Genomic DNA, 17,686 nt, shown 5'->3' with positions numbered 1-17,686 from the left:
AAGGAAAATATGAAATAGGTGGCAAAACATTAAACAAATTTGATCTCAATATGTACTGACTGTGTCAGGAAGTACAGCTCAGTTAGCAGTTTGAGTGAGGAAGTTAAAAATAGGATGACTGCAGACTGAAGAATATGGGGATGGAAAGTGGTTTCATTCAAACCTTAACTCAGTCTCATCATATTGATCTTTTTTAGAGAAGCAACTCAAATAGGTGACATATAAACATCTCCTCCAATCAGTCCCACGTTCAGGAGCCCCCAGGTGTCCAATAGGCAATGAGGTCAGTGATCCATGCTGGTTTCATTTAACTCGATCCCAGCATGTAAAGATGAAGGTGAAAAAATATCAGGAAATACAGATAATAATAGAGTCGCAGCTCTACATCCAATGTTTTTCTATTAACAAAAAGACCGCAATGAATATTGTCCTGTTCTTATGACAGATTTTTACATAAAACAAGAGATGATTAGTGACAAACCTAAAAAGTAGAAAAAGAGAAAAGGAGAGCAAAACTCCTCAGTTTTTATTTTGTGGGACATGTGTCAACCATGTCAGATCATGTTTTGATACGTATATAAAGAAATATTAAAACTTTCTTTGCATTTTGTGGCAGTTCATGAATCTGTGGGTGTGTGTATTATTCACTAAGAAGATTATCTTTCCATCAGTAACGATCGTTGGAATATTTACACCCACAGAAAATCACAAATGTGAGAGTGAAATGGGCAGTATTTCATTATTTAAAACATTTTACAGAGTTAAACTGCTAGTTATTAATAATCAGTGCATCAATGTGTCTTTAGCAGAAACTAAAAGTGCTCATTTCTTCAGCAAGTATATATTTCCAAAGAATTTCTGTGTTACAGTTTTTTTTCTATACAAAATAAAATAATTAAAAACAACAGATATAAAAAAGTAAAAAATAAAACAACATGTATATCTATTTAAATATAGATTGCACTTAGAAGTGCAAGACTTTCCATTTCACATCAGGTCTTTCTAAGCTTTCGGCAGAGTCCAACGCTTCTTGAAAGTTGTACTTTTCATTTTCTTCATTAGCTGCATTTATCTGACGATTGAACAGGAAGAAAGTGCGATGTTAAGAAATGCATGGTATAATTATAATTATATTAAAGTGACTCACCTGCCGTCTTATATTAACCCCTTCAGATTAATTACACTGATGACCAACGCTGAGAATGACCAATAGGGGGCAGTGCAGGATGCTGTGTATGACAGAGATGCTTCAGTCAAAATGAAGCAGAAACGACATACAGTGACCATCTTACCTCTCAGATCCAGAACGGCAGAGTTTTCCTTCCTGGTCACCATGTTTCTGGCAGTGCAGGTGTAATTCCCAATGTTTTTAGCCTCTAGCTTCTCTATGACAAACATGGAGGTGTTGACCTGCGTTTCATTCCCATTAAATGTCCAGCTGAAGTTTGCTGGAGGAACAGAAACTGCTGAGCACAGCAGTGTCACTCTGTGACCAGGCAAAGCTGCTGACGGCCCAATAACTGATATGTTATACGGTCCGTCTGCACAGAAAGATATTACACGTCGGGTCAAAGCCATAAAATGCTGACCTGTGGTCAACAGCTGAAATAAATCCTGAGTTTTACAGTACTTACAGTTGACAGTGAGATGGAGAGCCGCAGTCTGGCTGCTGACTGGGTTGCTGACTCTACACTGGTAGCTGCCGTGGTTGGAGCTGAGGACGGGGCGTATGAACATGGTTCTGTTGTCCATCGACAAGCTGACGCTCTGCCCGAAATCAAGAGGACGGCCATCTTTCATCCACTCTCTGGTGATGACGGAGCCGGAGGCCTCGCAGGCGAGGCTGGTGGAGCTTTGGTTTTCTATCAGGACGGCTGCAGGGCTGCGGATGCTGGCTCCGGTTATCAGCTCTGGTGGTGAAAATTTCAGACAATAATCACAAGAGTTCAATAAAATGTCCTGATAAATCTTTGTGATACCAAATTGATTAGGCCAAGAAATATAAGATGTGATTATGTCTGAATTTCAGACTGAATTGTTGATTTTTACTGTTCTGTAAAGTAAATTTTACATTATTTATACGTTTATTAGTGTCAGAATATGCATTTTATTTCAAAATAATATAAATAAAACATATTTGTAATGTCTATATATGTGAAGATATGTATGCAAAAAGGCACAATTAAAACTGTTCAGCACACAAATGATTGAAGGGAGATAATAATAAAGGATTTATGGTGAATTACAGCTGGTTAAATGACTAGAATATGTTTAGTACCTGTTACAATGTATTCTGCTCCTTAAACTGATTTTAAACAAAGCAAAAATATAAAAATAAACATGAAGTCTAAAGGTAAAATGCCAACTACATATAAAAATACAAATAAAATGAAAGTGAACATTTTAATAAAAATAGAGAAACACACATTTGGTATAAACCATTAATTGATACGTTCAGTTATGAACTTTTAAACGGGCACTATGCATAACCACGCTCAGTGTGGTATGTTGCACCAGAGAGTATATGGTGCAACATTTTAAATATATTCTAAGAAAAACAGCATCATACTATTTTATTTGGTGGTTTAATAAGTAAGAAATTGTCTTTTTTTAAAATGAGCTTCAAGGCTTTTGGTTGCCTCTCAGAGGTGCCTTTTTTTTCTCTCCGTTTTATTTTAAAACACATTAAATATCAAACTTATGAGCCCAGTTTTGTGTTTTCTGAGATGTTTTTTTCTGGTTATTTTATTTCATCTGTATCCACCATTATTCCTTTAGGAAACATTCATGTTCAGATGGATTTGTTCCTTATTTCCCCTCATAGTGTCTAAAAACCTACCATACACACTGAGCGTGATCCTCCCCGTTCTCTGCAGCCCCCCGTCTGGTATGATGGTGAGCGTGTACTCCCCGCTGTCCTCCAGCACCAGGTTCCTGAGCTCCAGCGCTCCTGTGGCTCGATCTAATGAGATCCGGTTGGTGTGTCCCGGCTCTGTGATGTTGGTGCTGGTGGAAGTGATGATGTTCACGCCTTTAAAGCTCCAGCTGACAGACAGAAATGGGCTCTGTGGGGGGCTGAGGCTGGTGGTGAACTTCACTCTGCCTCCTACGGCTCCACTCAGCGGACCTGGGTTTAAAATGTTCTCACCTGAGCACACAGCTTTTTAACCCCAAGAGGAAAGAAAAAGGGTCAAAACTTTAATAACCCTGCAAGTTCTGCCATACTGATCATTAAAAATAGACATTTTATTTCTCCGTCGGTGAGAAACTCAACTAAATTTACCTGATAACAGGAGCATCACAGCAGCCCAGAAGCTCTTGTCCATGTTTTGAATAGATTTTAAAAATATTGTCAGAGTCCACCATAAAGTTTGGAATGCAGAGTCCAAGGTTCTCCTGCTCTTTTATTGTCCAACACACACAACCAACTCCAGCCCCCCACTCACTAATGCAAAGAGCAAATAATGTTTACTCTGCTTGTGCACATACATCTAATTGGCTGTGGGTAAATGCAGTCAAGAGTAACGGGTGTTCTTCCTGAGGGGGTTTTCATGGAAAAGGGATTCAGCTACATTTGAAATGAAAGATCAGAATATATCTAATTCAGATAGATTATGATCTTTGACAAGTTTTCTAGTCATATCTTGAACTCAATATAACATAGAATGGTCAAGTTTAAGTAAAACTAAAACATGTAAAGTTTCAAGAAATTTAGGGAGTTTGGCGAATGTCAAGATGTGTTTGTATGAATATGAATAAATTTGCATTAAAATGTTACATTTGTGGAATTACATCTTTGGCATAAAAAGTCATTTTAGTAAATACTGGTTTTTAAAGGGTTTGGCTTGATAATTTATTTTCAAGGTCCAGATTGTGTGCATGTCTACGTGTCAATGAAACTTGCAGTTGTAAAAGCAGTTCAGACTCTGACTCATGGGGTGACTATTGGTTTTTATGAGCGTTTCAAGCTTTTGAGGTTTCCTGTTTGGGAAGATGCAGTGATCCGTAGCAGAGGAGGATCAAAGACGTCCAGGAGACACTTGGGCTCCATCAGACAGCTTTCCAAACAGAGAGTTCCTTCAAAACCTGAGCAATAGATTCAGAAAAACAATCTCTCACTCTCCTGGGTCCTTTGGTGCATTTCGTGCCAACCATCCGTTAAATTACACCCACAACGCAAACTTTTCATAACAGCTTTGACAACCACTGATATAAGGTCATTTTCCATCATTTACTCTTATGCTAGGGTAAGAAAATGTGGTCATGTCACCCCAATAAAGATCTGAGATCAGGAGTCAGAGTGTAGAAAAAAGTTTCAGGAAATAATACACAGTTGAAATAAATTGCATGGGAGATTTTAGCATTAGTTTGGTTAATTTTGAAATTCTGAGAGGATAAACTAGTAAGTAGCAGGAGAAGGAAATATGATTAGGTAAAGCACTGATCTGGGGTCATATGCACCAGAAATCTATAAAAATCAGAACCAAGAGAAAACATCAATGCTATGAATACAAAATGCAAGAAGGTTCAGCCAGTAAATAAAGAAAAGCAGTGAAATCCTACAAAACGGTCATTTTCCTTGAATCAGGACGTCTGCATTGAGGACTATCGCCTCTACCGCTTCACCAGGTGGCAGCCCAAACCTCAGCTTCTCATGTATGATCTTCTTTGAGGTGTTGGCACTATCTCAAAAACTAACATCCATGAAGATCCATGTTACATTATTGATGTGCAGCGAATCAGCAGAAAGGAAAATAAATTGACCAAAATGCTGCAATCTGTATTCTTGCTGCATATGCTGCTTTCACATAGCTCAAACAGAAAATATTTTAATTATTTAATATTACTGCATAATCATTTTTATATTTTGGTAATTTACCAACACAACAGAACAAACACGTTTTACACAGAAAAGCACAGCTCAGAGGGAACAGTGATCAGGAAGCTCCAGTCAAGAAGAGTGGATGTTCTTTATCCCCCCGTTTTTCCAGGAAACACGTAAAATGTGAAAGCAAATAGCTGCCATTTTATGGCCACTTTATTCTGTACTTACAGAGTAACAGTGGTGTTTTTTTAGGTTCTGTGAATTTGAAAACAGCACATTAAGGCCCTGCTACCAAATAGTGTTACTGTGGAAGACACATTTAACTTTTTAATTGAACGAATAAAGAAATAAATATCAGAAAACACATCTGTGCAAAAAGTTGTTTGTATATCCTATTTAACAGATTTGCATATACCAACAGTATGTGGATATGTTTCATTATTAAGTTCACCTTTTCTGTCTAAAAACAAACAAATTTGTTGAAATAATGGTGCAACATCCAGCGGTTATTGACTTAATCCAATAGCTTTTGAGGCGTCACAGTCTAGAAAATCTGAATGAAGGTTTGGAATGGATTATTATTATTTTTGTTAAACTTACTTAAACACATCAGATGTCAGAGACATTTTCTTTAAACCGTTTCTGCCTGTGACAGTTAACTTGTGGCTCACAGTTTCTCGGTGTACGTCTCGCTGTCAGAGCCTCGACTCGACTGGATGACGCGCCGCTTCGTGACTGTTGGTTGGTTTTCCATTAAAGAGCCAAGTGAACCTTGCTGAAGATGCAGACATTGTGAAGCAGCAGAGCATTGTGAAATCTCCTGTGTGCACTGAGGCAGGTCCTTTAATGGTTGAGCTGTCGGGTCCATCTGGAGCGCACTTCATGTCAGAGCAGTCAGAGTGTTGGAAATAATCTGGTTTGGCAGCAGTTGTTATAGATTTAGGTTATTTTGCAAATAACACTCCTCAGTTCGAGTGGTGTGTGTAATTTAAATGGCAGCCTATAAGGGTCAAATACAATGCTGGAAAAAAAAATTCTATTTAAAAACATGCTTAACAGCATATAGATAAAAAAATGATACTTATAGATCACTTGTGATATTACCAGTGGTGGAGAAAGTACTCAAAAAATGTACTTAAGTAAAAGTACAATTACACAGACAAAAATGTACTCAAGTAAAAGTAAAACTACCACATTAGCATTTGTACTTAAGTAAAAGTAAAAAAGTACTGGCTTTTAAAAATACTTAAGTATTAAAAGTAAAAGTGCTTGCTGAATGGATTACCTAATCGCTAATATCATTAAGTGTACCGATCGTATTTAATTTTAATACATTAGAAAACAACCTGCTGAATACTATTAATCAATCATTAATCATTTTGTCTAGATTAATGTCAAGTTGTCAAAACATAGACATTTTCAATCATGTCAACTTTGTATTAAAAGTGAATGATGCTTTATGACAACAGTCATAAATATTTATGAAGACTTATTCATGTCCATGACAGATGTTTATGACGGTGTCATGTCAGTCTTATTCACCTGCCTTCAAATAAAGTGTTACCGGCTGAGATTATGTAGCATTTGATTTTTAACAAAATATTTATTTAATTAAATTAATTAATTAATTAATTTATTTATTTCATAAAAATAATGGTAAACTTTCAGCATTTATTTTGAAGTATGTTGATCCTGTTTACAACTATGATTTTCATGTTCAAAAGCAGATTTTTTATGTTCCATCTTATAGTAATAACTTAAAACTGTTTATTTGACTTCAAAGACTAGAGTCAAAATTGCTTTACATTTAATTTATATGTTGAAAATTTGTATAGTAAAATGCAATAAATTAGTTGTGATGTACAGAAGATAAACATTAGCAAGCTCAAGAATATGTTTAGCTCTTAATATATAATAGTAAAGGTTAGTTATAAAGACTAGATGACATGTCAATTTATGGTCTTAAATTGCAAAATAAAGTCTGCAAATTGATTGTAGAATGGTTTCATTTTTACATCACTTTGCATGAGCTACTTTCAAACTAAGTGTTTTGTGTTCTACAACTACATTTCCTGTGGACTTAGAATTTAATTTTGTTTCAAAATTATGTTAAGAATATATTAAATACATTAACTTTAATATATTTTACACTATAATTAACATATTGTATAGACTTCAATGGTTTGGAGGACAAAAGTATTTGGAAATGTCCAAGGTTTTTTAAAAAAGTCTGTGAATGCATCACAAATGACAGAGTAAAAAGAGAATTTCAGTTTTGGGTTAACAAAATATTGGTAAATTTGACATAAAAACTGTTAAATTATGGAAAATTTTTTGATGGAAATTCTGAAAAAAATAAATAAAAATAAAAAATACAGAAAATGTCCTGGTAATTCTCTGCCATGATATTGTCAGTGTTTTTTTTTTACAGAATTTCCATCAGAAGTTTCCCCATAATTTAACAGTATTTTATTTCAAAGTTTTCCATAAAAAACCAGGGAAATGTCCTGGTAATTTCTGCCAGTACACTTTCTCGTTTTTTATGGAATTTCAGCAGAATTTTTCTATAATTTAACAGTTTTTCCCCCCATAATTTAACATAAACAAACTGTTAAATTATGGCCCACCACCACTTCAGGTGACATTTCCCATATTCTCAAACTCAAAGCTTGACATGTATGGAGCAACGTGAGAGTTCATCTACCAGTTTATGACTGAGTACATAAAGTAAAAGCTGGATCATAGATATTTTTAATAAGCGTATTTGTGAGCCTGCCTCTTTTTATTAAATTGAAATTAATTTTAGATTTTTGTATGACTTTTTCTCAGATTAACTTAGAAAACGAGTTATTATTACAGGTTAGTTTTCTAAACAACAAAAATGTATCTGTTAGGGAAGCTCAAAAATAAAAAATTGGACTGATATTGATATCTGATAGTAACACTGCTGTTATGCCAGATTTACCAATACTTTATTTTGTCAGTTTTTTTTATATGATTACTCGATTAATCGTAAGAATAATCGATAGATTACGCGATTACTAAAATTTTTGTTTACATTAGCCCTAATTATATAAATAAAATAGCATTTATAGGTGGATCGGGGGGATTAATTCTCTCCTTCACCCCCCTCCTTCTACAGCCAAACCTCCTCCCCCTTCTTGCAATTTGCCGTCCATCCGCCCCCCCCAGCACTCAATGGTACGCTAGACCGGCCCCACCCTCTTTGACCCCTCACATCTACCTCTACATTGAGGGCGGGCTAGAGTACCTCTCATGGTACACTAGCCCCCCGAATGTCTCTGCATCGCCCCCCTCTTTCTACATACAGCCAGACCTCCTCCCCCTTCATGCAATTCGCCGTCCGTCTGCCCCCCCCAGCACTTAATGGTTTGCTAGACTGGCCCTACCCTCTTCGACCCCTAACATCTACCTCTACATTGAGGGGGGGCTAGTGTACCTTCATGGTACACTAGCCCCCCCAATGCCTCTCCTTCGCCCCCTCCTTCTACAGCCAAACCTCCTCCCCCTTCTTGCAATTTGCCGTTCATCCGCCCCCCAGCACTCAACGGTACGCTAGACCGGCCCCACCCGATTTGACCACTCACATCTACCTCTACATTGAGGGGGGGCTAGTGTACCTTCATGGTACACTAACCCCCCCAATGTCTCTCCTTTGCCCCCTCCTTCTACAGCCAAACCTCCTCCCCCTTCTTGCAATTTGCCATCCGTCCACCCCCCCAGCACTCAACGGTACGCTAGACCGGCCCCACCCTCTTTGACCCCTCACATCTACCTCTACATTGAGGGGGGGCTAGTGTTCCTCTCATGGTACACTAGCCCCCCCTCAATGTCTCTCCTTCGTTCAATCCTTCGCTTCCCCCACCCCCCACCTCTCTATCGATATGTCAGCCCCCCACCTTCTCTCCTTCTTCTTCGAACCCCGTCTAGGCTCCCAGTGGTCCATCGTTCCCTCGGCCTCCAATTCTGATTCTTCAGGTCAATCTACCCATATTGCTCTCACTGTAACAACGGATGACTAAAGGTTTCCGGTATTCTCAGATTGAAAACTTGCAAGCAATCTTTAAGGCCATAATCATCCGCTCTGGTAAGTTGCGAAGTTCTGCTGAGGAACAGTTTTGACACTTCTGACAAGGTGTCACTACGTTGGTGAGATTAGGCATGAGGACTCAGAGGTCTGTTGTGAGTCGGAGACAGGTCCTGACTCAGAGACAGGTCATAACTCTGAGGCAGGTCCCGACTCTGAGGCAGGTCCCGACTCTGAGGCAGGTCCCGTCTCAGAGGCAGGTCCCGTCTCAGAGGCCGGTCCCGTCTCAGAGGCTGGTCCCGTCTCAGAGGCCGGTCCCGTCTCAGAAGTCAGTCCCGTCTCGGGGACGGGTCCCGACTCAGAGGCGGGTCCCGTCTCAGAGGCAGGTCCCGTCTCAGAGGCAGGTCCCGTCTCAGAGGCCGGTCCCGTCTCAGAGGTCGGTCCCGTCTCAGAGGTCGGTCCTGACGCTGAGGCGGGTCCTGACTCTGAGGCGGGTCCTGACTCGGAGACGGGTCCGGGGACGGGTCCTGACTCGGAGATGGGTCCCATCTCAGAGGCAGGTCCCATCTCAGAGGCAGGTCCCGTCTCAGAGGCAGGTCCCGTCTCAGAGGCAGGTCCCGTCTCAGAGGCAGGTCCCGTCTCAGAGGTCGGTCCCGTCTCAGAGTTCTGTCCTGACTCGGTGACAGGCCCTGACTCTAAGGCGGGTCCTGACACTGAGGCTGGTCCTGACTCTGAGGCGGGTCCTGACACTGAGGCTGGTCCTGACGCTGAGGCGGGTCCTGACGCTGAGGCAGATCCTGACTCGGAGACCGGGACGGTTCCTGACTCGGGGACGGGTCCTGACTCTGAGGCGGGTCCTGACTCTGAGGCGGGTCCTGACGCTGAGGCGGGTCCTAACGCTGAGGCGAGTCCTAACACTGAGGCGGGTCCAGACTCTGAGGCGGATCCTGTCTCGGAGACGGGTCCTGACTCGGGGACGGGTCCTAACTCTGAGGCGGGCCCTGACTCTGAGTTCGGCCCTGACTCCTCCAAGTCAGTACCAACCTCTGAGTTGACCAAATTTAGAGACCCAGCTAAGTGTGGATTAAACACAACATTTGATACACTCTTGGTGGGCTCTTGCCTCTCTTCTTCGTCTGGATTGTCTCCACAATCCGCAGCCTTTTTGATGAGGCCCCATGCCTTTTGAAGAAAGGTGTCTTTGAGATTGATTTTTCGTGGTCGTGCAAGGGTTCTTTTAAAGCATTCCACAACCTTGTAAATCACTAGTGGGTTGTTGCTTTTGATCATTTTGAAGAGCAGTTCTCTAACTGCGTCTTCATTGCCCCAGAGAAGTTGCAGGATGTCTCTGCAGGCTTTTTTTTCCATTTTGTCATAAAAGACAAAATCTATATCCTTGACTTCTTTCCATATTTTTGGAGCAAGCTTTCTCTGGACCGGTTCGGTGTCCTTCCTTTTGTAATGCCCATAGCTAGATCTGTAACTGGACTTGTAAATCAATCTCCAAAGAATATTTTGAACCATAACTCTCCTTTCTTCTTCTGTTCCATGTCTGAATCCCATCCTGTTTGCGTCCCTCAAAAATTGTTCAGGGTCCATGGTTCCCTGAGTATAATCTTCACTCAGGCAGTTTTCATCTGCGTACAAGTCTTCAGTTGGAAAAAAAGTCTTTCGGATCTTTCTTTTGGTAGACGCTAACACTTTCTTTGGAGGAACAGGATTCTCCAGGTGCTTTTTGAATTTTTCCACGATGACTTGGTGTCCTTCTGGGTGTTCCAGTAGTGCGATTAAATGCAGTCCACTGGCAAAGTGGAATGCATCTCTCGCAAGACTCTGGAAAATCCTTTCACCAAGCTCTTCTGAAACCTCCGAGAGTACGTTCACATTTATATCTCCAGTTTTTCTCAAAAGCAAGATCAAAATTTTGCTATGTTGTTCCTCAAAGACTTGTCGGACAAGATGCAGAGTTGGTCCATCTGCAGCCTTTTCAATCACTTTCCACAAAAGTTCACTGAGAAAGTTTCTCTTTTTGTAATCTGGGCTTCTTTGACCAGGATGAACTTTGCTGGACAATGTCTTTTTCACTTTCGTCCAAAAAGAAACCTTGGGTTTCACATCCATTTCTCTCTGTGGGCTTTCGCCGTTCATCTTTATTGTGCTGAGCTAAAACGTCCAAATGAATCTCGAGTTGACTGACTTGTTAACTGATTTGTGGTAACTGATCAGAGAATTAACTGATCAGTTGGTGATGTCATGGACTCTATGACATCATAAAGTCATCCTCAGAAGGGCCTCATGACACATACATCATTTGAAGTCATGCTGATGACATCATTGTCAGCAGCATGGCAACTGTTGCTAAGGGTAAAAATAGCACGCAGTGAGCATGCGCTATGAAAAAAAAAATTAATCTGTGGCCACTAAATGCATTATTCCCGCAAGTCTGAACTGGCAGTGATTTGAGCAGCTTAACAGGAGGGGCCAGGGAACCATTGGCCCCTCCACTTACCGCCTACCCATTTTTATTTGTTATTTGGGTTCCATCTCCTAACAGGCATAGAGCAAATGTCAGTGAGCGTGAGTGAGCGTCGCTCCTTCACCCTGACTTCCTTCCCTCGGTCGGGGGGAGGGGGCGCGCCGATCTATGTTTTCGCATCCACCTGAATAATGTGTAGTTGCGCCACTGGTCAAGGTCACCGACCCAAGACCAAGTCAAGACCAGCACCCCGCGCTACGTGACACAAAAAAATAAACTTTTACTTATCAAAATTGCTTCTCAAATTGATCTGAAAGATCCACATTCCCATAAAAAACTAGTTATTAAGTACTTAGAGCTTAAATAAATGCAATCAGTAAAGATCCGTCCAGAAGAATCGGATCGTTCCTGAATGTACCAGCGTTGTCCCATATTTGCAACACCTCAGTCAACACCTCCACACAATAATTCAGCGCATGAGTGACAACTTTTTTTCATCGCAGATGCAACATGTGTGTCTACGTCAGTACAGCTAGCTTTGCTAGCATCACGTCCACAGATCTTACCTTTCTTTAAGTTTTCCTTCCAAGTGACGCTAAAAGTTGGACGAAGTCCCCACTGTCTGTGAAAGCGAAGCGCTGCTGATTTTACATGTCGCCATATCAATTTATGCAGCGCTATTATATTACTGATGATTAGACTCGCTCAGAGGAAACCACTGGCATGTCTGGAGCTTCGCGTGCGAGTAAAGGTGGAGGCGATGGGTGACAACAGACACATAAGTCACGTTATTGCTCGGATTTTACGGCGCCACCTTAAGTCCCTGAACTTCACATTTTAACGGAAAAAAAGAGCAACGCGACTTGGATGTAACGAGTAACGCGACAGTTTTGTAGAAATGTAGTGAAGTACAGATACTTACTGTAAAATGTAGTGGAGTAAAAGTAGAAAGTATCCATTATTAAATCTACTTAAGTAAAGTACAGATACACGAAAATTGTACTTAAGTACAGTAACGAAGTCCTTGTACTTCGTTACTTCCCACCACTGGATATTACTGACATCATATTCGAACCAGCACTTTAGATAACCGGGTCGCTCTGGTCATATTGGGTCACAGTAAACATAATGAGACTATCAGTGATCTGAAATCTTTCTTTTGATCCAAAAGAAAGACGAAGCAGAACAAGAGCAGGACAGACTGATGGAGACACTTCAAATTATTTATTAGAAATTGTGTATTAGTGAGAAGTTTTACCTTAGAGTCTTGAGGTCAAGAGTTTATCAGAAATATATTTTTGCTCATCCTCAGACAAAAGTGTGTTAAAAAATGGAGGTAAAGTTGAACCAAGTTTCCCTTCAAATGCCTTTTGCCTTCCTGCTAACAGATTTTACAACCCAATCACAGATTTAACTGTAAATTTAGATCCAGTAGCAAAGAGAATGAGTTTTAAAACAAATAAAAATAAAATATTTGGATTCGATTTGCAATCTGTGAATTAAATTTAAAAATGTATTTTTGTCTTTGCCACTTTAGAAGTTGCTGAACATTTTCGCCAACTGGAAAATAAATAATATCTTCTAACTCTTCTCACATATATAGATTTATCTTTTCAACAATTCACATCATCTCTCTGCATTAACCTCCTGCATGTGTTTAACTGTGCAGTTCATGTTGCATCTGTTTATTTCAGAAGCAGCCACATGGCGCAGCCACACATCAAAGCTACTCATGCTGCTGGAAGCATAATAACCAAGCTGGGTTTACGTTTTATTGCATCACATTTGGAAAAACTCCAGCTGGGAATGTGCACACCAACTTTTTTCTGATTTACAGTCTGATCAGATCAAATTAAAATGCTGCTGTAATGAGAATGATTATTATAAATGAGGTTTCTTTGTAAATCTTTACTTTTCAAACTTATATTTTTAGTTCTGTTGCTGTTACTTTCAGAAATCTAAAGGAAAATTAACCTTGAAACAGTAAAATGCACTGAAATGTTTTACCAATGACGTACATTTACCAAACCGTTATTAAAGTTTCATTCTTTCAGGAACAAATGACTCGGTTCTCTTTTTTGCTTAATAAATAGTTCAATATCTCAGAAGTGTTCACTTGACTTTTGTCTATAAAATCAATAAAACAACAATATTCAAACTTACACTGCAGATAACAGACTATCCACTTTATTAGAGGAACAGGAAAAGCAAAAGATAAATAGCTACTTAAACAAATAAACACAACCACCAGTTGAAACCAAAGGTGCTTCAACAAAGTATGTAATCAATTATTTGCTGCTTGATTGACTTTAGTACATTTTTTAAATATAAAATTAAAAGTGAGTAGGAAGTGTATTACTCCAACTGCTGTGTTACAGCATTATCTACATAAGAACATATATAACTCCACCAGAGATGGTTAATGGGTAAGGTGTTGTAATAAACTGTATAATTTTCTCTCTGTGATTATTTCTGGTTCGATATCTAAAACTGCGTGATCCAGAGCTTGAACATTCATCAAGAAACAGATGTTCCATAAAGTCCATGAAAACATTATCTTAATTATGAGAAAAACTAATTAACATCTATTCTCCACTCCCACACACACCTGGCATCTTTTCAAACTTCTGTCGAGCGTGGAAGTGTCTAATTGAGTGTCATGCGGATTTTAACCACTAGAGGGAGATGATTCGATGCTTTTGGAGGCTGAGCCAAAGCCCATATGTTTTAAAATAAAAGCTCTGTGAATATAAGCAATCTGTACTCTAATGAGGGAGTATTAATACTATTAATATATATGGAACTGAATAGAGAGGTCATAAAAACTGATGGTCGCCCCATCACCACCATGAGCCAGGGTATTGTTGTCAGACTTAAGATTTATTAAAGGCTTATGAAATGTTTTTATTGTTGCAGATTTCAAACACAATAGCTTATCTATTTATAGACATTATTGGCAGATTTTTTATGGTGTGTAAATTTTATTTGTCTTTGTTAATCTATTAAATAACAGCAGAAAAAAAGTAAAAGAAAAAACAAACAGTAAACATACAATATAAAAATAACTTAATTAAAATGTAAGACAATCAGAGTCTTTCCCCTTCTTCCAACTGGTTGTGTAGTTTCATTATTCTTCTTTTTATTATAACCTAAAGAACAAAGAAAAGTATAAAGGAAAAAAAATTGTAATACAATGGTTAACTTTATGATCCATGTTATTATTACAAATTGATTGCTTAACAAAAATTAACTGACCTTTTAAAGCAGAAAGCTGATTTTATATCGCATCTTCGTAAATCTGTGACATTGTCTCGTACACATGTTCATGTTCTGAGGAAAATAAAAACCATTTTAATTATTCAGGTTTTAATCTTTTTAAAACATTTCACTGTAGGAAAAAAACTTTTTCAAAGTGGTGAATAAACTATTAACAAATTAGATGCTTAAATGTTTAAAGGAAAAATAACAGTGAAAACAAAAACCTGTTTATTACATTGATATGAAACAATATTTTCTTCAATCTGTGATCAATATTGGAAGATGACTGAGCTCCCAGACATGTTTTTAGTTGCAAAGTTTAAACGCATAATGTTTAACTAAAATGCTTTGAATTTTATATTTCAGTAGTTTGGAGTTTTTTCAGTACTCATTTCTGTTTATGAACATTTCAGGGAATGTGTCCTGAACATCTCAAAATTTAACACTTTTTAATGTAATTCTATGAGGCACATAGAACCAACACAGTGGACCTGACCCAAACACATAAAGGCCAACATGCACCACACATGTGATGGTCAGTTCCTGACCTACACAGATATGTGAGCATGATGTGCATGGCACACAAAAACAACCCATCTGGTCCACACAAGTCCCCAATGAACACAATATTATGCAGACACAAACACACACACACACACAGACATATATCTACAGCCTATTTCTTACAACTTACAGTATATAATGAAAAAGGCAAACAAAACCTACCTGTTTGACGTGAACTCTCAAACCGCCGGTTCCCAGGCTGAGGTCTTCTGTCTGTGACAGCTAGAGGATGAGAAAGTAAAGTGAGTAGGGGTATGATTTATTTTATTTAAAACAGGGACAGCACACATCAACCACAAGAGGAGAGATTCACTGTATCAGGTTAAAGCTCTAAGTGCTAATTTCCGCCTGCATTCCCCAAACCAGCTGCTTCATTTCTACTTGTTTCTGGCAAAAATTTCGATGAGATCTAATTGTTTAAAATTATGTTTACTCACTTTTAGCTAGCGTCTTCGCACAGTCACATTTATCTTATAGAAAATGCACCAGCCACTAAATAAACAAAAGTATAACCAATTACATTTTTGAAATTAGTTGGTTAGGACGAGAGAGAGCTCCTTCAGCTTTGAAAGGCTGGACTGCTGCTTGATGAAGAGGACAGGAGTAGCTCAAGAACGAGATGAAAATTTTACTCAAAACTAAAACAAAAGTCAGGAAGTCTGTAGGCGATGCCACCTACAGGACATCATTGGAAAACATTGCACAAAAAATACCATCACATCTGACCAACATGAAAACAACAGCATCTCTAAAGTGCATTATACACATGGCGCACAAAATCTGCACAATACACCTGACCCACACAAATACAGACCCCATGTTCCATGCACACAGTCTGGGCTTTCTTCCCTTCACTTGGATTCCTCTGGTATAATTTCTATCAGGCCAATGAACGAACATGATGCACGCATGATGCTTGTGTGCATCATGTGTGGTGTCCACACATGATGCACACAAGCAATGCATCTGACCCACACAAGACCCAATGAACACAATGAGATGGAGGCAAACACATTTACATGTCTACATAACCTATTTATTACAACTAGGTTATGTAGGTATACATAACCTAGTTGTAGGTTATGTACAACTAGACTATGTACCTAGTTGTACATAAAGAAAAACAAAGCCTACCCATTTGATGTGAGCGTTCCCCTTGCCGGTTCCTAGGCTCAGGTCTTCTGTCTGTGACGTCTAGAGAAGGAGAAGGTGAAGTGACATTTGCTTCAATTCTACTCGATTTGACAAATGTTTCAACGAGAAAACTGTTTGAAAGTGTGTTTAATTATGTTTAGCTAGTTTCACTCTCACATTTAGCTTATGGAAAAAGCACCAGCTGCTAAATAAACAGAAGTAAACAAGGAGCTTATTGACAGACTCCTTGTCTCTTGAAGGTCTAGACTGCTGTGTGATGAAGAGGACATCAATAGTTCAGGAGCAAAGACATGTTTGTGAGCGTGAAAGACTGATGAAGGGTGTTTGAGGCCAGGGATGCCTCCAGGATGGCATTCAGAAAAAAAACACCATCACATCTGACCAACAAGAAAACAACCACATCTTTAAAGTGCATCATACACCAGGACAATGGACCCAACACACACAAATACAGGATACAAGCACCACACAGCTGACAGGCAGTTCCTGTGACAGTGCGATGATGTGCATGTTACACAAAAACAATACATCTGACACACACAAGACCCAACAGGCACACACGCTTAAATATATGCTTACATTGCCTATTTCTTACAGTTTATACTGAATAATAAAAAAGAAAAACAAAGCCTACCCATTTGATGTGATTGCTGCTGCTGATTCCTAGGCTCAGGTTTTTTTTCTGTGACATCCAGAGGAGCAAACGGTGAAGTTACTACATTTTGCTACTTTTGCCAAACCTTTCATTAAAATGTAACTGTTTGAAAGTCTCTTTGCTCATTTTTAGCTAGCTTCACTGCACAGCCACATTTAGCTTATGGAAACAGCACCAACTGCTAAATAAACTAAGATAAACTAACAAATGACTTTTTTGTTAAGGATGTACGCCCACCCCCACTGACACACAGATAAAAGATGATGTTTTTACCCAGATTTGTTTTAACAATAAAGAGAACAGGGGATATGAAAGACAAATGGTTATAATTATAATAAAAAACCTGACACACACAAATACAGAATACATTCACCTCACAGCTGACAGGCAGTTCCAGTGCGATTATATAAATGATACCTATATATGTAATTTTTTTCCTTTTCAAAGTGAAGGTGCTGCTTCATCTTTGCTCAACAGTCTGGAAAGTATGGTTGTGGTTTCTAGGTTTTAGAGCTATCCGAACAAATGATATTTAATTTCAATTTAAATCAAGTTTCTGCACTCTGTTTACAGTAAGTGATGTGATTTACTTTTTATCCCATTTTTTTAAAAAGTTGTGTGATATTATAGACAAAGTATATCCATACTTACCTTTTTGAGGTTTGGGTCTGACTGTTTTTCTAAATGTTGGAAAGAAAATAAAAG

The 17,686-nt window shown here is 38.9% G+C and overlaps 1 protein-coding gene across 1 annotated transcript; it reads right to left on the bottom strand.

The window, feature by feature from the left end:
- Nucleotides 1-3: 3 nt before the first annotated feature.
- LOC108167005 (CEA cell adhesion molecule 6) lies at nucleotides 4-3,326 on the bottom strand. The gene is made up of 6 exons (XM_081597350.1): nucleotides 3,284-3,326; nucleotides 2,840-3,148; nucleotides 1,635-1,910; nucleotides 1,293-1,541; nucleotides 1,148-1,229; nucleotides 4-1,072 (listed from the first exon to the last, which is right to left on the bottom strand). Exons 1-5 carry the CDS (start codon nucleotides 3,324-3,326, stop codon nucleotides 1,156-1,158), a joined length of 951 nt encoding a protein of 316 aa, XP_081453476.1. The 3' UTR covers nucleotides 4-1,072; nucleotides 1,148-1,155.
- Nucleotides 3,327-17,686: the final 14,360 nt, after the last annotated feature.

The sequence above is a fragment of the Poecilia reticulata genome, chromosome 16 (assembly GCF_904066995.2).
Source record: "Poecilia reticulata chromosome 16, P_reticulata-male-v2, whole genome shotgun sequence".
NCBI lineage: Eukaryota > Metazoa > Chordata > Actinopteri > Cyprinodontiformes > Poeciliidae > Poecilia > Poecilia reticulata.
The sequence above is the reverse complement of the archived record's forward strand: the minus strand, read 5'-3'. Positions and strand labels throughout refer to the sequence as shown.